The following is a 26,665-nucleotide window of genomic DNA, read 5'->3' as shown; positions in this document are numbered from 1 at the left end:
CCTGCTATTACCCTGACTTCAACCTCCCCTGCTCCCTGCTTTAGTTCATCGGGGGGTTACGTCCTTCTTTCCGATACCAGTTCTGCAGAAGAGGAAACAGGCTGCAGCAGCATCATTAAGGTCAGGGATACGGATGCGAGGAGGAGCTCTGCAAAGTCCCCATGTCCCAAATGACACGACTGGGTCCTTTCCAACTCTCAAGGAAAAGGAGCCCTCTGAGCTGGCGGTTTCCTGTCGACCTTGAGCCTCCTCGCAAGTCCCGGTGTGGCTCCGGGCGGGTGGCTGTGCCCGGTCCCCGCCTCGGAGGGAGGCAGGCGCACGGATCCGGACTGCACGTCGGGACTGGCCCCGCCGCGCTTGTGGTGGGAGAGCCAGACCTGAGAGGGGCTGGCCTCTGGCAGATGATTGACACCAAACTGGGTGAGGTTTCATGTTAAAAGAAAGAAAAAGGAAAGAAAAAGGGCGAGAGCAGGGGAGGGGGTGACTGTGGGAAGGGGGAGAAGGAACTACTGTAAGAGTAAGAAAGTCCTGCCCAGCTGTTTGCGAAGTTTAAGATTTCCTGTTTCCCCTGCAGCGCCGAAGTGAAGTTTCAGTGAGTCACTCGCGGTCCCGAGCAGCGGAGCGGCGCAGCCCCGCTCCCCGCCAGCCCCGCCACCGCCGCCGCGGCCTCTCCGCCGCCCCCGCGCCCCGCCCGCGGCTCGCCGGCCGCGCCGATCCGGCTCCGCGATGACTCCCCGGCTGCCGAGGAGCCTGCGGCGGCTGCTGCTGCGCCTTTCCCTCTGGGTGCTCATGGGCAGCTCGGTCCCCGCTCTGCTCCGGGGTAAGTGCGCGCCGGCCCGCGCTGCCGCTTGACAGCTGCTGGGGCCGGAGGCAGCGGCGGAGCGGGGCAGGAGGGGGGCAGGCGGCGAGGGACACGGTTGCTAAGAAAGTTCTGAGGCTGGAAACATTTCGGGAGGGGTGAGCGTGTTTGTTGATGGCCCTGCGGGAGAGTAAGCGGGGAAGAAAGGACTGGGAATCTCGGGGTTTCGCGGCCAAAGCTGAGGTCCGTCCGTGGAGGGAAGAGCTGGGAGAAAGGAGTGGATTTGGCAGGAAATCAGCAGCTCGCGCCGGAGGAGCCCGGAGAGGGCATGTGGGGAGCTGCCTGCGGTGGCCGGGGCAGCGGCTGCCGGCCCTGCCGCAGCTGCTGCGGCAGCTCCCGCACCTGGTGCCGGCCCGCCCCGTGCGCAGGGGGACGGGACGGGCCGGGGGCGCCGGGCCGGGGAAGCCGCGGCCCCTGCGCAGCGCGCTCCGGCCGCCGGCACCGCCGCTCCCGCCGGGGACCGGCTGTCCTGCACAGCCACGGCCACAGGGCTGGAAGGTGCCTCGGGTGGCTCGCGGAGCGAGGGCCTGTGCGTGGTCACAGAGCCCGCTGCTGCGTGGGTCTGCACTTGGTTACCAAAACTTGGGCTTCGTGTGAGTTCCTGCCAAGAGCAGAGTGTAGCCGCGACTGTGAGCAGTTGGACTGAAAAGCACTCGTTCCTCTAGCACTGAGTGCGCATGTTGTTTGACTCACTTTTAATGACACTTTACAATCCTTACTCTGCTTTTACCAGGACATCCTTAGATAGGTTTTTGGGGTCTGTGGCTTGCAGTATTCTTCATATCATAATTTATAATATACTATGAGCTTAAAATTCTGCTGCAAAAACAAGGTTCCTGCCCTGAGGAGCTTTCTGTCTCTGTCCTACAAGTAGTTACACACAACTGTGGATTAACATCTGTAATATCAAGGTTAGGCCCTAAATCACGTTGTAGCACACGTGGTGAACCTAAACAGACAACAGCAGATTGCAGCAAACTGCATCTGAAACACTTGTGAAGCTGTCTTGTGATAGCACATCTAGTTTTAGTCTTCAGGTGAGGTGTGCAGACACCTGGGCTTCTACAAACTTTGATCTGGGCCCTCTGATTCTCCTGTCTGGTCCATTCATGTTCAGTAGTGATCCCAAATTTTGGCTGAAACATAATAACATGAAGTAGATAACCCTTGAATAATTACTGCCACCAGTTATGTGCAGTTATGAATAACTTCATGCTTCATTAACAGCCCTGTCAAAGTCAACAGGTTCTGCATACCTGTAAAGTTACTCATGAAAGCTTAGGGCAGAAGAAAAAAACAGTGTAAGAACAAGATACAGCTCAAAATTATATTAAATTTGAGGTGTGCTACTTCTTGTTAATCTTTAATATCTTTTTTTATACTTTTTCATTAATATAAATCATACTCAACTAGTAATGGCTTTTATTTTGACCCCAGCCCCAAATTTTAGCAGATTCCCATCACAAAAAACTTTAAATGGAGAAGCTCCACTTCTGTTAATCTCATATTATTTATTATTATACATTAGTTTTTTCCACTCTGTTATAGACAGTCTCAAACTACAGGTAGATTTTTAAAAGCAGGCATGGCTCAAGAGTTTGTTCTTCTTTTTTGTCATAGGTCCAGTGAGGAAAAAGGACATAAACTGGTTACAATTCCAGCATTTTTCATACTCGTCTTCATCTACACCCTACAATAACCAAAACTGAGTAGACCTGTTGTCAGATAATCTATCCCATAGCTCCAAAAGCTGTTTTGATAATCACCATAGGATTCTATCGTGCCATAGGATTCTATTATGGCAGGAAGAGTTGATCAGAAAGCAACAGTTCTGTGGAGCAGAAAGTGTGAGATTTGGATGTTGGTAGTTATTTGGCATCAGAATGAAAACTCGAGCTGCCAAATGCTTGGGGGAAAACAAAACAGGAAAAAAAAAAAAGAGCTACTTATATTGTAATAACTCAGCAGCATAGTGAGGCTGAAAAAAGGTGATATATCAGTGTCAGAAGAGCTCAGTTCCCAGGTATGCCTACTAACTAATCAGCTGGCTGGTTAACAAAGCACCAGCTAACATTTCATTTCGACATTCTTCACAGCAAAATACTAGACAAGAATGACACATTCCCATAAAGATATTGGGCAAACCCACAAATTCATGAACAGGTTCAATAGGAATGATCTCGTGGAAAAAGATGCTTGTGTGTCTTGTATGACACAGAAGTAATTGAAGGGTTTTTGCATAGAGTAAAGGGGCAAGGTGTGATTTTTTTTTTTGAATGATTGTGCATTTAACCAATTAATGTCAGTGCAAACCAGCAGTTGCCCACATAAGAAATTGATGCTAGTGTGTTCAAGTAAATATGAATTTGTAGGTTATCTTTGGGTGATCATAACCAGAAGTTTGTTCCTCGGGATCATCTGTGTAATAATTACTCACCTCTGAACATCAGGAGCTTAATTTCTCCGTTCAGCCAAACTCTGCTTGCATTATTTTCTATTATTTTAAAAGCCATATCATAGCTAGCTAATTTTATAGTATGAAAATCAAATTTAGAGCTTCAGCTATTTGCAAAAGGGAAGTAAGAGAACAAACATCGTGTAACATGATGGAACACATTTGTAACATGATTGAGTCTAAAATACATTCCTGCCCCCCATTAACAGTGGCAATTTTCCAGGTATTTCAGGAGGGAAGTAGGGATACATCAGAGATATTATTACATTTTCTTCTATTTATGGGGTGTCCTTGAATTCTAAGGCTTTTATACCTAATACTTTGACAAACACTTTTGTTTACTTGCTGTTTTTAGTACGTTGGCATAAACATGCTTCTCTAATACTCAGGTGGTGAATTCCATATCGGAATGGTTTCTATTAAAAAATTAGGAGCCAGATCTTAAACTGCTGCAAATGAATATAATTCCATTAGCATTAGTAGAGTTACACAGAGTTATAGGAGGTTTCCTGAAGCAGTTTCAAAAGTAATTTCAAAAAAAGGGCAATGGAGTAATTCAGATTTTTTCATATTCATAGTATTTTTTCACTTATATTTTGTAAAGCCTTACTATTATGTGACCTATATTTAGTCAAACAACATTGCTTCAAAATGAAATACTCCTTTCTGGGATGAATTGTTGCAGTTTCAAAGATGCAGCATCCTATAATGGTGCCTGATAAAAGATGTCATTGTGACAAGGTTACCTCCAAACATAGGAGCAAATATGGTGTCAGGCTCTTACCAGAAGGGAAATTTCTCATGGTTTGGTTTGTGGGGGTTTTTGCAAGTTTGTTTTTTTCAAAGGCTTTTAGAAAGCATTTGCTCTTTTGAGGGGATAAAAAAAAGAGCATAGTATTGCTGTAGCACCAGTTGTTGGAGTTTCCAATGCTTATATTTCCTCTGCAAGATATTTTTAAAGTGATACTTTGATATTTTTTGCATTTGTGGCATAGGAACTCTTGTTTCAATAATGTGTGTATGTGCCATATGCACTTTGCTAGCATTCACTGTCACTTCTCTGACCTCAGAAGAGCTGTGCCCTACTTTCAGTATTGCCAAAATGGGCAAGACCAACTGGTTGGGCCCAATCTGTTACTCTTGGATCTTGCATAGCAGGGTGCATTTGTATCGGCTAGGTATGGAACATGATCACAGATTTTGATCTGAAAGTGGTCCATGCAGTCTCCACACTGGCTGGCATGGCTACAGCTGAGCGTTGGTGCCACAGTGAAAGGCAGGGCTTCCAGCCACCTTTGTGGTCCTGGGATCAGCAGGAGGGACGTGGGCTGCTACAGTCCTGATTTGTCCATGGCTCCCACAGCCCTTGTGCACCTGACAAGCAGAGGCAGACTACAGCACCATCCCCTTTGCCACATAGGATCAGGGGAAACACCCAGGTAGGCACATCCCGGGGACATTAGATCATTAGATAGTTTGTATTGCCAGAGCATTACAAAATCAGTAAAATTGTCTGAGATATCAACCAGTCTGTGAAGATGTTGAAGAGTACAAGGGATTCCCAGCATGAAATAGTGGAGAGCCAGTCCTGATACAAAAAAGCAAGTTGGCTGAATCCTAGTCTAAAAGAGTTAGTGCTGAGATTTTGGGTTACTTAATAGGTCTTTAGCCTTAAATTTTGTTGGTATTAGAGGGGTTTTTGTTTCTGGTGGTTTTTTGGGGTTTTTTTCCTACAGGATAATGGGGAAGTGTTTTTTAAACCCTTATAAAATGGTTTCAAGAATAAAATAAAAGGCAGTGAAAAAATACTTGTGCTTTTCTATGAACTCTTATTCTGGAAGGTTAAAATAGACTAAAATAAATCAGAAAGAATATGTCTTGGGTTTGACAGACAAAGTCCTTTTGAAGTTTGACTTCACTGGCAGGTATATTAAGAAACAGTGGAGAATCTTCTTACTACAGGGGATAGATTGCTGTTACAGCAAGGAGTGGGTGCATACACTGAGACAGGGCAAATGCCACTGTAAGCAATGAGTTGATACTAAACATTTGCAGAATTGGCTTCTCAGTGACCCAGCTAAGTCTTCAACAGTTGTTTTTCATATTATGTCTGCACTCTGGCATAGCGACAGAGCAGCAGCACTGGCATTTGTTGAGTACAACATTTTATATCCTACTGCCTGAAACAACACAGTTTTAGTTGTGTACAGATGTTTAGGGTAAGATATGTAAAGAGAGAAAATTGCTTCAAACACCATCTGCTGATGGAATCTCAACCAGAGGAGTAGTTAGAACTAACAAATCTCACCAGGAATTGCTTAATTCTATTTTTCCTGGTGACAACATGCTCATCATTTGTATGTGTCCATTAGTTTCTAGAGATTTAAGCAGAATCTAAATGGAAGCAGGTATTCGGGGCTCTGCCCAGCAGTTCATATGGACTAATGTCCACTTGTTTGCATTTCTGCAAAGTTCTAGCAACTGTTCTAGATTTTAAGAAACAGTAACATTAGCAGTGTCAGGGGAAATACAGTTGCTGATTTGTCCATGTTTGTGCATATTTTTTTTAAATATGCCATTTCCTTGCTCTTTCTCTAGCTGTGAATGCTCTTGTAGTTGTTACAGCTGGAACTACCTGTCCTTTTTTTCATATGGATTTTAAAGCCTTTTCACCTCTGGGAAGATTGTCTCAGGAAGAAGTAGTTTTCCTTTACTCAAACAACTGGTATTTAGCAAGAACTTCCTGCTGGCATCCATCCCTGAGTTAGTCTGGTTAGAAGTAGAGCTGGTTGAGAGTTTTTGACACTGTTTTTCATGGGAAAATGCTGATTTGTCAAAACAGAAACAATTTGTGGAAATGTACCAGTTTCCATTAAACTTTCATCAGGAAACATTTCCTTCTTTTTTTTTTTTTCTTCCATAGTCCGCAGTGGAATTTCTAATATAGAAAGATAGAGAAATAATCATTAATCAATAATTCAGATAATCACTGGTCAATGGAAGAAAGGCAGGCCTGACCCACAGAATGCACGTTTGAAACTGGAGCTCCCCCTATGCGCTCTCCCCAGGATATTGGCGGGCTGTCACTCTCTCACTGGGCATGAATGTGCAGACATCCCGACACCCGCCACCTCAAATGATTTTAGTTTCACTCTGTTGTGAGTGTGAAAATGTATGAAATGTTGAAGCACTTTGTGGGCCAGGAAAAACACGCTCCTGAAAACGTTTTTAAGGTTGACCTGTAGCCATGGGTTTGTTTGCTCCTTGTTGGGTGGGAGTGGTAGTGCTCTGAATGGCTGGTGTCTTCTAGTCCTTGTTTCATAGCGTACTAACAAGCCGTATTCAGAAATTTCTGTCATGCAAAGGAACCACAGTTTTAATTATTAACAGTCCTGTTAGTCTGATTCCAGGATTCCAGTTCTCTGCTCACCCAGAGTAGTATTTTGGCAAAAAATTGCCAAAATAATAGATTTCAGGAACAGATAGAAGAGTCTGCTTCCTCACACTTAAAGACTCCTTCAGTTTACAGCCCAGCGGTTACATCCCTACAGTGACACCTGGGATCAACACTGTGCCTTTCAAATGGCAATCTGAAACCAGAGGTATTAGAAAGCTGTCTTCTGTTTCCTGCTATCTTCTGTTTGTATCCAAGCACTTCAGACCACACCCTCAAATGAGCTATTGCCTTGTTCTGTAAGTAGATGCCTGAGGTTTTAAGGTAAAAAAAGAAAGATTTATCAAGCAGCCAAAGCTGTAAGTTCAGGCAGTGATTTGCCAGTCACACCACATTTTTTATAGTGTGTTTGTAGTTACCAGTAACACAAGTTTTGAAAGATCAACTCAGCCCTCTATGCAGCTGATTAGTTCCTCCAAAACATTGCATTGGTATTCCCGTGGGCTTCATTTAATGCAGCATTAAAGCTCAGTTAAAAAAACTGGTCTGTGCAGGGGACATTAGAAAATCCGTATTTATTCCCAAGGTCGTGGTGGCTCTGTCAGGGCTTTGAGACTTCCTTCTGTTGGAAAAGCAAGTGAATTTGAACAGTACACCCAGAGAGCAGTGGGAAGGTCTCACAGTTCTATTCCTCAGAGCAGCATTTTCCAAGTAAAGACCCAAGCGTGGTTCTTAAGTGCCTGGGGCACTTTAACAGGTCTCTTTAAAAACTAGCATTGTGCAAGTGGAACACGTGCAGCCAGACTGTCAGCTGGCATAAATCAGCTTCCTCTGTTGAAGGCAAGGAACCTGCCCTGATTTATACCAGCTGGCAGAATCTGGCCACAGAATAAATAATAGGCAACTGTATGTTATGAGGCTGTAATTCCCTTGAGGGGGCTTTTGTGGTATCAGTCTTACAGGAGCCAGAGTGATCTGGTTCTCTTTCTTGGAGCTAAAGAGTAATTTGACTGCAGTTTTTTGAAGTCCTCAGAACATTAGGAACAGGAGATTTCAGGCAGTCAGGGGAAAGAGAATACTTCCAAACTTCTTGTAAGGTATCATTAAGGATTTTTGCCCAGGAAGAGTCGTGGTAGGGGAATTTGGGAAAATGCAGATGAATTGACTTGGGATAAGTAGTCCCAAAAAAGGATAAATATCTAAGAAGGATGATTTCTCATCAAGACCAGGCCTTTCTTTTGCAAAGATTTGTGCACATTTCCTAAGATGTATGAAAACTGAAGCTCCCTCATCGCTGATAAGCTTCTAGTGCTGGTGTAGTTAGTAAGGAAGAAAAGTAGAGAATGAGAAATGAGGACTAAAGGACAAAGGCCTCCTCAGAGTGTGGATGTGGTTTTTAATTTTGTTTAACATTTTACTCAGAAGGATCATAAGTGGGCTGGTAGTCATTTTATTGACTTACAAAGAAAAGGGGGTTCAGTTAGATTTATCAAGTGTTGACCTGTTATTCTCCTGGGTCTAAATATTTTAGTTGTGAGATGCAGGTGAGCCATCTCCCTCCAGTTTTTATCCTGCTATGGATTCTGCAGCCCAGCATGGGATTAAGTTCATCATGCCTATACATCACCTGTTGGCATGGTTTGATGGTGCCTGGGGCTTTTGGATGATAATGTGGCAATTTTGTAGATTGCATCTCACTAACTAATATAAGCACATCTTTAATGTTGCTGTACAAGGGGCCAAACTTTGAAGCAGACCACAGATGATTAGTAATGGGTTATCTCTTCTGGTTATTTTTGGGGAAGAAAGCAGAAGCACCTATCCAGGATTCTTGTGTGTCTTGAGATACTGATCTGGTCTGATCCCTGAGCCTAATTAATAGCTTAGATACTGCTGAAAACTTGTTGTATAAAGTTGCAGTACATCAGTGGTTTGGATAGCACAGCTTCAAGAAATTTAGGAAAGGTCTTAGTGCTCAAAGGAAGATTAAACGTCTTACCATTTTGGCTGCCCTCCTGATTTTAGTGTTACCAGGCTGTCCTGACCAACTCCCATATGCTTTGGGAGCTCTGTGGCTGGAGCGAATGTGGAGCCATAGTTACATCAGGACTCAGACTACCTTCAAGTACTGCAGCCAGCAGTATATGTGAATAGCTTCTGGCCACTGAAATGTGGGCTTGCGGAAATATGATAGATGTAACTATGTCTTTTTCCTTTCCCAGTTTTTTCCTCCAACTGTCTAGTCTCTTAAAATATTCTTTCATTATGCAGTTAGTATCCACTGTGCAAATTCAGGCTCCACTTGGGATGCTCCATTCTCAGCCCTGTAGCTATCTTAGGCTGTCCTTTAACATGACTGGGTAGTGATTTCAGAGCGTTCCATTCTTCTTGAGAAACTTAAAGAAACGGTGCAGGAAGTAAAGAAGTAAGTTTTTGTGTGTTTCACTAATGGGAAGCATTTAATGAGATTTTTCAAAATTTTGAACAAATTCATCAATCTGCAGTCAGGAACCAACGGAGACTTTAAGAGAAGAGCTGTCATTTGCAGGTGGTAGTTGATCTTTTATTCCCTTTCACCAGTTCTGCCCGCCAGCATGCAGCCATTACCCTTCTCATTTGTCTCTGGCATACAAGGAGATCTATGATTCTGCAGTGACTGTGCTGTGGCAGTAGGCCAGCTGCCCTGCTGTGTACCTTCTACCTCCCCACAGCTCCTGTTAACAATTTTCACGGTTGCCTTGCCTCCTTTTCCTGCAGTGGTTAGAGCTTTTGCCCTGAAAGTGGGAGACCCATGGTCATGTCACTCCTCAGTCTGAGAGTATCTGAACTCCATCAATGAAGGGCTCTGGGATGAAGGATCCTTGCTGGCTGAGACAGGGGAAAGCTTTAGAGGCAGCACTTTGCAGGGAAAGGGTTGACATGTGTGTGGGTGGTCCTCCAAAGCATGTCACAGGAGAAGAAAGCCTGTTCCCTGATGGATTCATTCATTATTCCAGCCCCTGCAGGGTGACTGATACTCTCTCCAGGGAGTTCACAGCACAACAAAGAGACACTTTACATACAGAATCTTTTTTCCTTTCTAAACTGAAAACAACCGTTTCTCATCCTCATGAAAAGATCAGAGGGGACCATGTAATAGTCATGACTTCGTAAGCTTCTTTATTTAATCCTTCACAAAGCAACTAGGTCAGCAATACATGCTTCTAGGCTATTGAATTTCCCTTCTTCCCCTCAGTCTATTCTTCCATTTCCTCACCCAACTTTACCACAAGGGAATGCCTTAAGTCAAAAATCTGGGAAGCTGATCCTTTTATTGCCTTTGTAGTATTCTCATCTGGTAAGTACAGTGCCAGGCCATGAGGCTTTCAGAGCTATCTTAACCCAAGTTTACATGTAAACAGGAATACCACACTGTCTGGTTGTAACTAAATCCATATCTGCTCTCTCTTTACTCTGGATAATAGATACAGGAAGACATTCCACAGGAAGAGATTGGTAAACTATTCTGGAAAAGAAAATACAACCAAAACGTGTTTCTTTATTTTTGTTTTTCTTTCTCCATCAGCTTCTTGCTCACACACTACTTACTTCTCACATTTTATGCTTTCACCTTAAGGTTTCTGTCTGGCTGGGGGCTTCGCTGTCCTCACTTTTCCCTGAGGCCACAATGGTATGATGAATATTTATTAGTGCAAGAAGCAGCCTCAGGATTCTTGTACGTATATGTTTATGATTTTAATGTGTATGAAGAAAAACAGAAATGTGATCCAGCTAAATCACCAATATTCAGGAACTGGGGTTCAGAATGAAGACTCGGCCATATCCTGTTGAGTTATTTAAAAAAATATGCACTTGACCCTAAAAAGAAGATTTCAAAATATCTGTATTAGGCACAAAAGCTCCTCCTATACAGACTGGAAGTGATGAGAGGCTCCTTCTATTACATGAGAGGAGACAAGATTTGTTGGTGACTTATAACTAAGAACAACTTTAGCATCTTGGCCTATGGTTAAAGCAGTGAGCTAGGAAATGAGAAGCCTCTTAGTCTTTGGAGACCCAAGCACAGATCTCCAGCTTCCCACGATTTCATCCACTGTATTTTTGATGCCACCATTAAACTTCAGTGCAGTCATTTATTTTAGTATTTCCACAGTTTCAACTTGTGTTGCTTAACATGTGGCAAAAAATAATGCAATGTTGTGTTAATTATAGTTTGTCTATAGACAATTATAGAACTTGTGGGAAATGAACAGAGATTGTTTCAACACTTGTCTATTGTGACTGGGAAACTGAGGTTCAAAGAGAGTCATAACCACTGTTCTTTCTCTACAGAAATTCTGGATTAAAGCCTTAAGAGCATCCAGAAATTCTCAACAGTCTCAAACACCCAGTCAAGTTCAGTAAGATATTAGCACTCTTTTTCTCCTCTATTTTTGTCAGGTTAAGAGGCTGTGTGCCAGGAGCTTGCTGAGGCACATGGAAGCATTGGTAACTTACTTCCGTTTGACTACTGAAGGCCTAACTTTTCCCTCAGTTGTCCACATGTGTATTATTCATGGTTCAGCCAATTTGCACATTGCCTAACTAGGCTTTTTTGCTCTGGTGACTTATAGTATGATTATCAGACATGTACCTACTGGTGGTTTGAAGTCAGAAACTTACTGGCCTCATGGGTGAAGGTGGGTAGCAAATGCTAGAAGCAAACCACTAATTATTTGAAGTATCTTATCCATGAAAACAAATGACAAGGCACGTTTACCACTATCATAACCACATACCTAGAAATAGAAAACACTGACACCTGCTTTTCCAAGCTGTTGCTGAGCATGAGTACTTAGACTACCCATACAATCATCACTTTTCCCTTAAAAAAGTGGATTTTGATTTTAAGTTTCCATTTTGTGCTTTTGAAAACATGATACAGTTTGCTTTTACCAGGGCATTAATTTCCACTCTGTCCTTAGGCCTGCAGTGGGTAAGGAAGGAGGAGGTTTTGTTTGTTTTGGGAACCATGCTATCTTTTTTGCATTTTCAGGTAAGAGTTTTAATGTTAATGATTTCCTGCTTTTTCAAAATTATGGACTGTTGTGGTTTTGAGCACAAGAAAAACAAAAGAATTAGGAATTGTACCTACAGCTGCTGTTTTCTGGCTGGATATGGTTTTGGTCAGATATGCAGGCACTTTGCCATGCCTTATTAAGATACCACACATAACATAAACACCACTAACTGGGATCATTTGCCTCAAGGCAAAGGTAAGGTAGTGCAACCTAGCTTAATCTGCTCTGCCAGAATGCTTAGCTGTAGGTAGGAGAGCTCACGTGGAAGTTCGCCACAGTTAGTTGGTGGAAAATACGGTGTTAAGCTGTGCTAACTTGATATTTTAGACTCTGTGGGGGAGGATATTATGAAAGGTGAAAAAGCATCCGTTCTGACAAATCAAAGCTGTAGGTGAATGAAACCACCCCAGACACAAGGTGTGCATTTTTAACAAACAGGATACTTTATTATTAGAGTACGGCCAAGGGATGTGATGGCTTTCCAGTGTGAATCTCTAAATTAAGATAGGGTTTGGCTTGTTAAATGCATACCCAGATAAGTTAGGGCTTTGCAAGACTAGCTGAGTGGAGTGGCGTCACTTTCAGAAGGTCAGACTGGGAACACCATCCAGAGTCATAGAGCTGTCGCAACCTTTGAATCTGTGATGCAGCAGGTTACCACCAGGCTGGTATCACTCACATCCCTCTCTGAATTAGGACTAGCATCTCCAGAAGTAACAAAACAGTTAAACTACTCTGCTAACTATTGTACAGGGATATTTCAAATATGCATGAGTTATAAAATTTTACGTCCAAGGAATTTAAAAAATGTCTCTATTGCTGTGGAACCCTTTCCTCTGGTATAGTCTAAGTTATTACTGTGTTTGGAAAGCTTGGAATTGTTTTGCCTTATGAGAACACTTAAAAACATGCTGTGTTCTACATGAGTGCAGTATTTGTGAGAAATGCCAAAGTGACAGCTTTAGAGAATGAGCTGCCCGTGTCACTGAACAGTTCCACCAGACATCATAACAAAGCATGTAACTGGCTCGTGGTGTTTAAAGGAATGCTGAGTGGTTCGGCTGCTGTGACCATGTTATGGACAGCTTCCTCAATGACAGTTGTTGAAATAGTATTTTCATGATGTAGTTACTAGTTCACTTGGCATTTGATTAAAAAGTTCAAGGCATTGCAGACTCTTACTGATTTCTACAGTTTAATAAGTGCCCTCCAGATGAAGGATGATGATGATGGCCAATATCCAGAAACATTTGATGATTCTAAAATATTAAACATCAATGAGTATAATTTGACATAGCAACATTCAGAAATCACAGCATCTGCTGAAGACCTAATCCTATTAAATTTAACTAATATATATGACAGTAAACATATTCTGTCCTGCAGTAGCAGGAACATTATGTAGTAGCAGAGGAACATTATGCTGTGCCAGAAATCAACTGCACCATTTGAAAATTTGTGAAGTGTCATCATATTTTGCTTTTCACAGTTCTCAGTTGTTAGAAAAAAAAAATGGTTGAAATAATTGGATGAAGTTTGAGGTATTCAGATGAAAATTGAGAGGCAGTGGTAGGTTCTGAGCTGCTGCTTGATACGCTTGCACTTGTGCTTCTGTCTTATCTCTTCCCAGCCTTTCTCTTCAATAGAAGGAATTGTTTCGTAGAGACTTAAATTCCTTTGCTATGTTTCTTTTAAACACGCTTGCAAGTGTATATGCTCTATTGGAGTCCTGGTGAAAGATTATGGTCTTAAGAATGACTGAAGATAGAGCTGGAGGACTGAAATAGTGGATTAGAGTGACAACTATTACATAAAGCAACTGAGAGGGGAGAACCCTGGAAATCCAACTGGATGTGTACATTTCAAATTTACAGTTATATTCTACCTCATCATAAATGAAGTGTAAGAGCCTGCAGTCCCTCACACATCTTCAGGCAGGTAGACTAAACATTTTAGACTGGCAGGTCTTTTCGTGCTGAGCAGCACCTAATGTGGAAATGTCCTCCACTTACATTGTAATGCAAGCCCTGGTCGGGGCTGGCTGCTGCAAGCAGTGAGTAATGTATTGTTGTAGGGAATGAGAAGTGTTGTATTCCTACATGCAGGCTTTTTGTGTCCACGGTTAATTTTTTTTAATGTGGGTGGACCATGCACTCACATAGATGTAAGTGTCCTTAAAATACTCAGTTTTATAGCATAGTGAATGAATTCTTTGCACGTGATTTAGAAATAATGGTAAAGATAACGACCTTTCAGTGGAGTTTCAAGAGAGGTATTTAAGGGTGAAGCACCTATTTATTTCAGAATGGACTGGTTGCACTCATGGCTTTTATTTTCCTTTAAGCCCAGTAAAATTTCAGCCTCAAATAGAAATGAAGGAGCTGATTATTCCTGCCCTTATTTCAGCAGGGTGGTATTGCCAGCTAGTGATTCACAGTCTCAAAGGTAACTGGAAGGAGTCCTTTGCAAATGCATTAAAAGGAACAGCTAATACCCAGGGGATATGCTAGCAAATTTACCTTTGGGAGACAAAGGAGATGCTGCTTTGTTGAGAGAGATACTTCAGTCTGGTCACTCACTAACAGTGTGCCACAGCAGTAGGGTCTTTGCAACAGAAGTCAGAAAAAGAAAGTTTTCCTAAGGTTGAATATCGTTAGAAGTGTGTAGTTTTATGCACATGCCCTTCCCTCAATATTCAGTATATAATTCCCATTAATAGTTGTGGAAGTTAGATGCATCTATCAAGATAGCATAACCCCAGGGCATTGAATTCTCTTATTCTGCTTCTTTGCATGTAACTTGACAGAGACAAATATAACCACCCAAGCTACTGAATTTGAGAAGGATATGTATTTTTCTTCAAATCTATTCAAAGTGATTCTACTCCTAAGAGATTACATTTGTGTCTGACTTTCCTCTGATTTACTCTTTTAGCTGAGCTGATGGATGATGAAAGAGAGTAATTTATTTTTAATACTGTTTTCCTGGATCTGTCATTCAAAACTTGCTGTGTGGGGACAGAATGGTTCATAAACACCATTTTCCTGAAGGAAAATGGCTTCTCTCAGTAAAAAGGAGCTCTGAACAGAGCTTCCGCATAAACATGTTTGCCCATCAGTAGCTGACAGAGGAGCCTCTGTGTGTGTTAAGGATGTGGACTTGTTAAATGAGTCTTCTTATTTGGAAACAGTTTTTCAAATAGGCTAGGAAGGATGGATTATATTCAGGTCTAGAGGAAGAAATTGCATAGAATTCTGTCTTACCAGAATCTGTAGATTATATTGTCAACTAGTACCATAATAGCATCCTCTAGTCAGAGGGTGTGCCTTAACTAAAATTCCGCATCTCTCGAATATTCCTCAAGTTCAGAGGTCTTCAAAAAGCTAAACAAAATGAGGTCTTTCATGCTACTTACATTAGTGAGTTGTCTTTTTATATTAAGCTTAAACCAAAATCCTCCAGTCTAAAATTGTGACTACAGTTTTTGCACACATAACATCCTTGTTTTTGTTTTGTTTCCTTGTTTGTTTGTTTATGGCTGGGAGGGACAGATAGTGGCAGTGAACATACTTTAAAAAATCCCGCTAATATCCTCCTTTTATCTGGAAAAACAAATATTTATAAATCCCTCTGATTTATGTAGCTGTGTAACGATTGCAAGTTTGAAAGCACAGTTGTCTGGTTAATCCATTTAAATGCTTATTTTGATTGGGCAGCTGTGAGTCTTTGTGTGCATGCAGCTTCTCCCCACACTTACTGGAGTGTTATAAAATACCACGGAAATTCTGGTTTGGTTCAGCAGCAACTGGTGTACACACATGCAGTTTTCTGTTGTACAGGATAGAGACTCTTGCCATGCAGACCTCATTCTTGTTTAAGATGGCCTTAGGAGCTGTGGCCAAAGCCCATTTGCTCTGTCAGCTCCAATCCTGGCTGTGTAGGTTGCTGAGATCATGCTCAAAGAATGCGGGTTCTGGTTCGAGGCACAAAGCACCCCCTAACTCAGGGCTCGAACACGCTCCAGCAGCTGACACAAAAGGTGCACTTGTGAAGTGCCAGTGCATGGAAAAAGAGTGGGGAACTTCTGTTCAAATACCTCTGCCTAGGTGAAATTAAAACACTGAATGGCAGGCCTGCAATGTGTGTGCTCCAAACTATGCTATTGTACATAAAATCTTTTTATGTCTTACTCATGCTATTTCTGCCCCTTGTGCTTCATAATTCTGAAGTATTTCCTGCTTGTAACTGTGACACTTAAACTGATATTTGAACAGATGCAGCCCATTCCAGTTACCGTGTTACATTTTAAGATTGCTTTTGATTTACTTTTTTTTTTTAATCCCAAATCCATTATTTTAGGTTTGGCTTTGTTTGACTAAAGTTTTGTTCTTTGGTCCACAGGGTCTTGATTCCAGTTCAGAGAAAGGAATTGTAGTCTGAATCAGGATCTTTGAAATCAGAGATATGAGTTGCAGTTCAGCAAAAGTTTCAGAACAAAAGGTAGAACTTTTGTCTGGGTTTACAGAGTATTTTCCCAGACTAGAAGCAGTTTCAGGTAAATGTTCATCACACTTTTTCCCTGAAACAAAGCAGAATTAGGGTGATTGGTTGAATTTTGTTTTTTGTGTTCACATTACAGAACTGCAGCAAAATCAGATGTTTCACATCAGACAGAAGATATATGTGCTTCACATACTCTCTGTCCCTTTTATATCCTTCCTCTTGAAAAAATTATATTCTAAAAACAAGCCTGCTCTGACTCTTTCAGCATCCTGTGAAGAGGAGGCATCTGATAGGTCTCTGTACTGCTGAAGAAACAGTCACAGAGGGTAGTCCCTGTCTTCTTAGATGTCTCCCATAAATGTTAACTTGAGACACCAAAAGTTCTTTTTCTATACTTCAGAATCAAAATAACCTCCAACCTACTTTTACAGTGGATTTAAACAACTCTGAGGCCTGATGTGCTTCTGCTGACATGTCTGGGAAGAAACATCAATCCTTGGAGTTCTCCCCAAAGTGTCATAACCCATGCAGATGAGTCCTAAGCAAATCCCATCTGCCCTTGCAGTGATGATGCCTGGCAAAAAGACCAACTGCAGAGCCCCTGTTTCCTCTCCTGGAAGGGCTGTGACATCTCCTAACATCTGAAAGCAGGATGTGGGTTGGAGACAGCAGCAGACAGCAGGTCCCCCACATCCCTGGCATGTCGGGCAGCCTGACCTTTTCCCAGAAGTAACTCCAGCCGTATATCCACAGAGACTTTTCTCAGCCCCTGACAGTGCTACTGCAGCTGAAGTATGCAGTTTTGCCTTACCCCAGCTGTGGGTTGCTGCTCCTCATACCACATTCTTCATTGTGTTTGTGTTGTCAGATAGATGTATAGATTGGAGAACTCTTCTGGGTCAGGCTGGCCTTTGGAGGGGGAGGGAGGTGTGGTGAGGTGCGGTCTGATTCCTGTGGGAGGAAGGAGAAAGTGCAGTGAGGGATGTGAACAAATAATGAGCAGGGGAGAATGATTGATGTTTTTTGCAAAATTCTTTGTGCAGATATTTCTCTATGGCCTCACTAGAGAGAAGGGGGAAAAGGGAAGATCTTTTGTGTTCACAATGCTTTAGAAACAAATTTGTTATTTTTTTGAAAATGGTCTGAGGATTTCTCCATGTGGCAGACAATTGCTGCTCACAAAGTATGTTGTTTCCTTGCATCAAAAAGGAACATTAAAAATAAGATGTCAGAAGAGGTGTGTGTGTGAGTGGGCCTTTGCAGTGGCATCCCCAAAGGAGGGATCTGATGAGGGCTCTGTAAAGCTGCATGTGGCAGGAGCCTTTCAGAAGGGAACATGGGTTTGGCCTTCTGACTTCTAAACCTGTCAGGAGAGTGTGTATCGCCAGTTTTTAGGGCATACTAGTAAAGCAAATAAAAATGAGAGTTAAAAGCATAAAATGGCAAATACAGGGGTGACACTTTTTCTGATTCACCAAGCAACCTGGCTGTATCAAAGGGAACCTGTGGGAGTCAGACGTAACTTTGAATTTCCTGTTTTGTGTGACTTGTCACAGTCTTTATGTCTATGCTTCATTTTCACTACTTTAAAAAGCAAGCAAAAGTCTTCCCCCAAAGTAACATATTTCATAACGTTTCCTGGAGGTTTGTCTCTGAGACCAGAGAGGGTTTGCAAGTGCCTGCCAGTCTGCTGAGTGAATAAACAGTATTAATAAACATCTGCCTACCTGTATTAACTCTTGGCAAGCCACAGCAGCTTCTAAGTGTTACTTACACAGTTTCCTCTATGTTTTAATTTTCTTAGTGCGCTCTTTTGAATACAGTAGAGGATACACATTTGGCAAGAATTTAGCTGTAGCAAGGGTTAACTTTAGTGCGAGTTAGCTGTAGTTTCAGGAGAAAGATTTGGCATTTTGCCACCTGAGTTTCTGTATGCTGCCAGTGTAGAGAGCAGTCTTTAAATAATTTCCACCTTGCGTTTGGAAGAGATGATTTTCTGCTGTCTATCTAGCCTTCCTTATTACTGCTGAAAATGCTGCAGGTAGATAATCAAGTAACACGAAAGCTTTTTCCATGTACAGAATTCAGAACTCTTGAGCTTACAGTTGATTTAAAAGTAATTGAATAAACCACAACAACTTATATGTGCAGTAATTCTCAATTTTGAGTCTGACTAGACTTGTTCCTAATAAAACCTGTATTGAAGTAAATCAGCTTTAACAGGATTTGATGATCCACATGAAAATTTTAAAACCTCCATCCTTTTAATTTAATGCAATAAGTTCATGTGATGCTGTGTGTATGCCGGGCCAGCATTTGGTTACTTGAAGCCATTCAGAAAGTTAGGCATGATGAGGCCCTATACTAAATAAGAGTAAAGCCCTGTAGGAGTGTCATTTGTGAGTGTTTGGCTAAGCAAATATGTTACTATTTTAGATTTCTGTGTGTCTTTGGTGGTGCAGTGGTCTGTGGGAGCTGAGGGCAGGGCTCCATCTGCACAGCATGCTCTGGTGTCACAGCAAAGAGCCAGCACCACAGTTGTCATTGTAAGGGAAAAATAGGAACTGTTGTACCCATATGCCCACCGACTCTGTCCATCACAAGTACCACAACTGCAATTCCCCATGGGAAGGATGGCAGGGTTTGGCAATACAGTTTAGCAGGAAGCTCCTAACACTTTTGAAATTTGCCTCTTTGCCTGTACCACAGATCCTAATGTGTTCTGTTGCCCAGAAGTTTAGCAGAAGATGCACTCCCTTGACCTGAGACATAAAGTTAAAAACTTCTCTGCTTTCCTCCCACCTGTAGCCTGTCCAGTGAGGATGCACCTAAAAAGGCAGACAAGATTGCCTTTGCATTAAGCAGGTATCCCAAGACAAACATTTAGGACTGCTTGTAAGTAAGAAAGTGATGCCTCCCAATAAGCAGCTCTGGTACCTTAAGAATATGATCAATTTCTTTTGTGATCCCATGGGCTTTTCAGTTTGCATGTGGCATTGAGCACATTCAGTAGCCTTGCAGATAAACTGAGGTGCCAGGATGTGTTTCTATGGAATACTTCACAGCTCACAGAAATAGCTTAGCCATATAACATTTTTAGCAAATTTAAGTTTTTGTTCCACCTGTACTGGGTGGACTTCTGAATTTCCCTGTTGGAAACTGGGAGTTTAATAAATAGACCCTTGAAAACAGGGTAAATTACTCTTTAAGGTGGATGTTCCTCATTACTTTTGTAGTAAGAGACATAAAGGGAAGAAATGTAAATTAAGCTTTTGGAGGGAATATGTGTGCCCATCAGTACAAATGATTCACCTTCCCCATTGCCATTATGAAGAATTAAGAGCCCTTTCATATTTTGAAGTAGGTTGGTGGTGGTGGTGTGACTGTTGAGGGAACAAGAGTGGAGAGAAGCATGTTACTATAAACAGGTTTTATTAACTGGCTGAAGGAAGAGATATGAATGAAACTCCATTCCAGCTATGTAGAAGATACAGTTTCATGGGTTTGTGCTGGTGAGGTTCTGTAGCACGGAGTGGAGCTACATTTGTGTTTTTCTGAGTCAGAATTGTTCCTAATTATGTATATTCTAAATTGTTAGGGGGTCTTCCACAGAGACTCATCTGTTATGAAAAAATATCACAGAATAACTGTATTATTCTTGAATGACTGCTGTCTATTTTCAGACCATATGAGTTGGAAAAATAACATTTGTACAAAGCTGAAGTGTTTATACTGTTTCATCTCTGTTTCAAGTGAAGTAATGGCAGCTTTCACTGAGCAGACGAGAATAAAAAGGGAGATTTAAATGCAGGATATGCTTCTTAGTGCACAGGTCAGAATTAGTTATGCAAATGTCAGTTCTGAACTATGAATCATGCTTATTCCAACAAGGCAGGAAAGCTGTTTTTGCTAATCTTGAGAACCAGATGAGCATTGTTGTACTTAATGTCCACTGTATATCTGGAGTCCCAGGAGGGGTTAACCACCAAAGACAACTTCCAGTAAATTCCAAATGTAATGCATTATGCAGAAAAAGACCTAGACCCTGTAGTCATAATTGAATAAATTGAACTTTGTGTTATATCACATATGGTTCTCCAGTGCTGTGTGCTGTTACTGGCTGTGTTAGGGAGGCTGTGGGTTAAAGTCAGGAGAAGATGAAATGTCCATTTAAGTGCCCTATGGGAAGCCATCATTTATATTTTTTTCGGCCTCCTTGCCTGGAGACAGTATTCTTTTGTTCTTCCAACCATGGAGTGCTTAATAGTGCCCAGAAAATGTGGGAGAGAGCTGCAAGTTAAAAAGCTGCAGGTGAAAATCCATCTCATTATTTGAGGCATCACAATAATGTTTTCAGAATGCTTCCACACTTCTATTGTAAGTGCTGAGCTGGAGTCTCCTCTCACCTGCACTGCTGTCAGTCAGCAGTCACAACAGTGAGCTCTGTCATTAGGCATGTTTGAGGCACTGCTGTGCCCTGTATACCAGAGAGAAGAGCCCAGCCCATGATTAAGACTGCTAATGATCACTCATTTTGGGAATAGTGGATAAAAATAGTGATATTTTAATTCTTTAAATACAAAAATTATTTTCTTCTTCAGGATCTCCAGCTTAGTGTGCTGTTCTCTCTCTTATTTTCTCTGGTTGTGTCTCTTCCCCCCGCTCCTGCCAGATTTGATTCTGTGTCTGTGTCAGTGCCTGCAGCAATCCCTAAAGCAAAGTTTTGCCAGTTCCACTTGCTGTTAAAAGCCAGGCACTTCTACTGCAGAGGCAAGTTAAACGAAGTTTGCCAACTCCTGCTCCTTTTCCTTTTGTCTTCTCCCTCTGCATGTACCTTCCCCTATATCTTGCCTGCTGGTAGGTAGGAAATGGTGGTTTCCCAAATTCAGTGCAGTTCATCAGTGGCTTTCCTGCTATGAACCATTTGTTCTACTTTGGCCTTCCCTCATCTAGGGGTGGCAAATCTACTCCTGGCTAGGTCTAGCTGGTCAGCATGGCTTACCTAGTCTGCTCTCTTCTTTCTAGCACACTTCTCAGTCATGGCTGAGGAGCAGGTTGTAGGTCACACAAACATGAAAAAAGCCTGTGGGGCCCACCAAATCGTTCTTTGGTGTGGTAGGTGTGAGTTGCATTTTTTTCATATGATGGGCAAAAGCCTTTACATGACAGGAGGAAACCATGACATACATCTCCTCCAAATGGTTCATAAAGTACTGTGTTCAAACAAGTTATTTTGGCTTTTATCCTTTGCTGAGCCCCTGAAATTTGGAGAAGTGCAATCAGTACACTTAAAGGCATGACCTTAAGTACTAACTAAGGCAGCTGTTGTGCTCCATGGTAGTCAGTGATCTGTGACTATGTATGATAAAGATCATGGCTGAGAGATTCTGCAAAACAATCCATAGGAATGTGGTTTCCTGGAGTCCTGCCAGAGGGATACTTAAACAGGAACCTGTTTTCCTCTGACATATTTTAGTTGTACGTAAAAGATAGCTCATGTTTGGCTTTACAGAGGCTGTCTCAGCACTCTGGATAATCATTGTTGTTAATCTTAATAGAAACAGTCACAAAATCATAAAAGTTCCGTACCCACGGAATTCCTGCTGGGGCAACTCATAGTTCAGATAAAGCACTGCACCCAATGCAGTGTCCAAGACAATGTGAATATTGTGAGCTCATACTCACATGGCAAATATAGGTGCATGTACCAGAGTGACACTCCATTTCAGCTCAGATGGCATTAAACTTAGAAATGGCAGCTGCAACTGAAAAATTGAAAATACATGTTTCATAGGGTTACCCCAAAGGTGTTATGATGGGAGTAACTAGGTGATCTGCAGTGTTGCCAGCTCCTGTGATTTAAAGATGAGTAATACAATACAGCTATTTTTCTTGAAGATCCACCTCCTGGATCCCAGTGATTTATTTTCTTTTTATCTTCTCATTTTTTTTAGTTAGACAATAATTCCAAACCTCCTGCTCATGGCCAAAGTTTCAAAACATGTCTCAAAAAGCAGTCTTAAGAGTACAGCCAGCAATGGCAAGTAACAGAGAACCCAGAAGTTGTTTTTTTGGTTGCTTGGGGCTTTTTTGTTGGTTGTGTTTTTTCCCTTCCTTTATTTCCATGATCTGTCTGGCTAGTCTTGTGATTTTGTAACTCATGATTTTTTTTTATCTTTAGGATTGATTATGTTTCCATCTTCACTTCCTTGTATTCCTTCACTTCCTTGTATTACCACACTGAATGTAATCGTTATAATTAAGAATAGCCATCAGGATATTCATCCAGATCTTTAAAGAAAAGCTCAGATCATGCATTTTCCTTGACTCCTTCAGTCCTGCAATTAATTCATCAATATTTGTAAGGCATTGAATGTGCTTTTGAGCCATCACCTCTCCGCTTTAATGAAGCTGGCAGTGTCTCCATGACTGTCAAAGTTCTGCTGGGGTTACAGATCATGGACTGGGGATGGTAGTCAAAACAGAAATCATGCTGTGTTTAGTACTGTTCCTGGCAAAACTTGCTTTCTTTCTGTTGGATGAGAAGGTAATACAGTTTGGATGTTCTTCATAGCTGCTACTGTGCTTTCCAAACACAGATATATGATGTCGTGGAGCTATGCTTTGTGGGAGAACAAGGACAATCTGCTTCAAGGCTCTCTGATAAAGGCATTGTCCTCCTGGCAGATTTTCGTGATACAGGGGAGTGAAATCTTAAAGTCTCTCTCATCAGGTGGAATTATTTCACATCAGCTGAGTAGTAGTTGAGTTCTCATCCCAATGTCTCTCTCAGCATTTTTGTTTTCGGGGGTGGATCTGCCTGCTATTTTATAAGTATACATGTGCCAGAGACACTGGATGAGAGAATAGAAGTGCATGACAGGATTTTACAAGATAGGAGTAAGAGAAACTGGCTGCTGTTTCTGAAATGCATCGTAAGGCATAAAAAGTTTTCCAGTGTAGATATTTCCAAAAAAGACAGCATGTTGATTTGGGCTTTATTTAATGTTGTTAGCTTGTGAGAATTCTGTAATGATATTAAAAAATAAGGGAAAAGTAAACTACAACCTTAGGCCTCAATAGAAGTTACATATCTACAAAAAACAGGTGCAAAGCAAACTTCAAGGCAAGTCAATATAATTTGGGTGAGGTGACCTGTTTATGGTGTCCCAAGAAATCATAAATAAAGATGTGAACCATAGAAGAGAAGCATTGTCCTGTAAGCCTGGTTCCACCAGAATCCATGGAGTGGACATTTCTAATGTGACTGCTCTAGTGTCTCTTCCATAGTGTCCAGCCCACGTGTTGGCTTGCACGTTCCATGCATTTTAAACACGGTGGCTGATCTCTGCTGAACTGGTTGGCTGACAGCTTTATAGCCAAGAAACCGCAGTCTTTTATTTGGAGCCCTCTCCATGGACAAAGAAGCAAGGAAAGCTAGAATTAGGCTTCCTGTAGAAGTCAAAATAAGAAAACTAACATTAGAGAGTGGATGGCAAATTCAAATTTTAGGAGACAAGCACACATTTATGGATGGCTTCATTAACCTGTGCAAATCTTTGATTTCTCTGTTGACTTTTTCATTACTTTTTCATTATATCCACTTTTTTTTTTTTTATGCAAAATCAGAAGTTGCTTCTGTCCACAATGTTCAAGTGACTTTAGCTGTCTTAACAGGAGAAAATCTTGAGCAGTTGGCTACTGTGGTATGAACTGTGCAGCAGAATAGTCAAATATTTCTAGACATGAACATTTAAGTAACTACAAGAAGAGTAGCAATCTTGCTGGTCCAGAACCACTTGCGGGTTGTAGGTCCCTCAGGTAATGAGTGAATACACATTCCTGGGGAAGAATCCTACCAATTTGTCATTCTCCAGGTAGGACTTTGTTGATTAAAGTTAGTTGGGAGTTCATGTGACCTGGAAGAAGACCCATCTTTTCAGGATTTCTAAGTCCTCAGAGTTTAGTAGCAGGCTGTGATCAAAGGGTGATGTCGAAGGTCATCTCTAACTCCAGATTTCCTCTCAGGCCATTTGCAGAGTGTGGTTTCAGCATCAGATAGAAAAAGTCACACTGGCTTCATTTTGGAACTAGATGGGTTATCACAGTGGTCAAGGCCAATGAGGAATAACAAACAACACACCAACACCTGCTGGAACATTATGACAGTCTTAGGGAAAGTAAGCTGCAGTCTCACTTTAAATCAAATATTGAAGCATGGAATAAAATTTGTCCACCTGGGCAGTTTATACAGTACTTTGAACTGCCAGAGGCATGAATAGAGGGCCACTGATCTGTGAGCCTCTGTTAGAAGAATTTCGGGGGGAAAATACAAGTGTAGTCAGTTCTGGAAGTCCGAGAACCCCATTAGCTTTTGACAGTAATTAAATCTGATAAGAAATTACCTGACCCTAGCTGCCCAACCTTTTGGTAGTGTTGTTAGTGATTAAACTAATGCCTACCTTAGAAACTTAAGGTTCGTGACCTTACAGGGGATTGCTGCTTTCCAGATGGGTTTGTTGTTGGGTTTGTTTTTTTTTTTTTTTTTTTTTTTTTTTTTTTTTTTTTTTCCCCAAGTAGTTTGGTTTGATGATCCCTCCTTGGAAGAGGTCCAAACATATTGTCATCCATTTGTTCCAGTGGGTGAGCCTTGGCAGAACCTGGCACAGCCAGCGATGGAACCAAACCCTTTCTCTCAACAAATACATTGTGCTTGAAACAGTTTACCTAAGGACCCACCTTCACGTGGCTTTGGGCTCCAGTGCTGTAGGCACTGGAGGGAACTGCGTCATGTTTATGGCAGAGGCATCCGTTGTGCCACAGCTGCCATGTGAGCTCAGAGCTGAAAGCAGCAGAGATGCAGCTGAAGTCTTTGCAGATTGAGCAGCAGATGTCTTTCCTCTGTGCTCAGTTGTGAGATGTTTGGCACCCTGCCTCAGGTTTCCTGTGTAAATTTGGGTGAGTCACTCACCTCTCCCATAGTATTTGTCTCTGTTTTTCTTCCAGGCTTTTAGGACCATAGATTGTTTCTTTCTGGGTAGAGGGACAGTCCCTCACTATCAGGTTTTGTTCATTACTGCAACCTAGATAAGTTGTTATAGCTATTAGTTTCTTTTCCAGAAGAGATGTACAGTTTACTATAATGAAGATTATGTTAACACATATTTCATAGAACACTACATTCAAGACCTTTTGAGTTCCTACTACACCTGCCTCAATGAGACTGTTCCTCTGCATGGCTGCTGCGAGTTGTTGCAACACATATAATTAAGAACAAGAAATGTTTACCTGGGACTTAAAATTCTGCCAGCATTCTCCACCCATTTAAGTGCTCCCAGTGTTGTAAATGGAGTGACACACTTCCCTTGGAAGAGAGAAGGGCAATGTTTATTTTAACAAAGTTTGACAGTAAAAGCGACAGTGCTTTAACAAGCTTTGATGGCAAGGTACACTTGATTATTTACTGCATAGAGGACAAGGTGGGATAAAAGTCAGAGACACCCTCATGTTGAGTCATGGGGTTCAGAAAGGACCCCCTCGCATTCTAAACCCCTTTTTCAGGGGGTTTCCAGCTGTGTCTGGATCCACACCTAGTTCCAGGCTAGGAACTTAGGTCTAAAGGATTATATGTGCACAATCATTCCTTTATCTCACTTAGCTAAGATTTCAAAGTTTCAGCATGCTTCTTCCCAGTTCACTTACTGAGTATTTGATGCAATAAGGATTCTCTCAGCCTTGAGGAGCAACCTCAAGAGGCATTCCTGTTCAAGGGGAGATCCTGGCATGCAGCCCACTACCGTGCAGGAGAGCTTAGCAGACCCTGGGCTGTTCTCTGTTCATGGAGTAAGATGATTGACTTGCAGTAATATTTGCATGCCAGCTGTATTTTGGTTGGCGCATGCTCAACTAACCCTCAGCTGTTGAGTAAGTTTTATGGTCCTCAGCTATTGTGTTGTTATCTGTCTTCCCAGAGTCCAGTTTTAAGCCAGGTGCAGCCCTCACAACCAGCACTGTTGGCTCTTGTTTAAGCCAAAAGCAGGGGGGAGCACACTGCCACACCCAGTGAGCTCATCCTAACTAGCCCCTCTGTGTAGCATCTTCTTCTATACCGTAAAACTGCTGGAAGTTTTGCCACTGATTACAGTGGTCAGTACCAGAGCATGCTAGTGGTGAGAAGGATGTGTGGTTTGGATGAAGAGGGAAGACTTTTCTCTCAGTCCCTCACAATGGTTCAGAAATCCATTGAAAATGTTAGCAAGAGGCCCTTTTATTTCCTCCTGGAAAAATCATGTATATTTATTTCCCATAATAAAATAAGCTAATGGTAGTAAAGAGTGAAGTTCTAGAAGGAAAAAATTGATTTCTCAGCTAATTGAGTAGAGAGGGGGAAATTA

At 41.9% G+C, this 26,665-nt stretch overlaps 1 protein-coding gene across 2 annotated transcripts in view; it reads left to right on the top strand.

Moving 5' to 3' along the window:
* Window positions 1–280: 280 nt before the first annotated feature.
* Window positions 281–26,665, top strand: part of TGFBR2 (transforming growth factor beta receptor 2) — a 61,129-nt gene continuing 34,744 nt past the window's right edge. The window contains exons 1-2 of one of the 2 annotated variants that reach the window (XM_032107581.1): window positions 281–420; window positions 575–820. In XM_032107581.1, coding sequence (XP_031963472.1) covers window positions 727–820 — 94 coding nt within the window. In that variant the 5' untranslated portion in view covers window positions 281–420; window positions 575–726. Of the gene's footprint in view, window positions 421–574; window positions 821–26,665 lie in introns of those variants that run through there. The other variant, XM_032107574.1, reaches the window with a different exon arrangement.

Source organism: Corvus moneduloides, chromosome 1, assembly GCF_009650955.1.
Source record: "Corvus moneduloides isolate bCorMon1 chromosome 1, bCorMon1.pri, whole genome shotgun sequence".
NCBI lineage: Eukaryota > Metazoa > Chordata > Aves > Passeriformes > Corvidae > Corvus > Corvus moneduloides.
The sequence above is the reverse complement of the archived record's forward strand: the minus strand, read 5'-3'. Positions and strand labels throughout refer to the sequence as shown.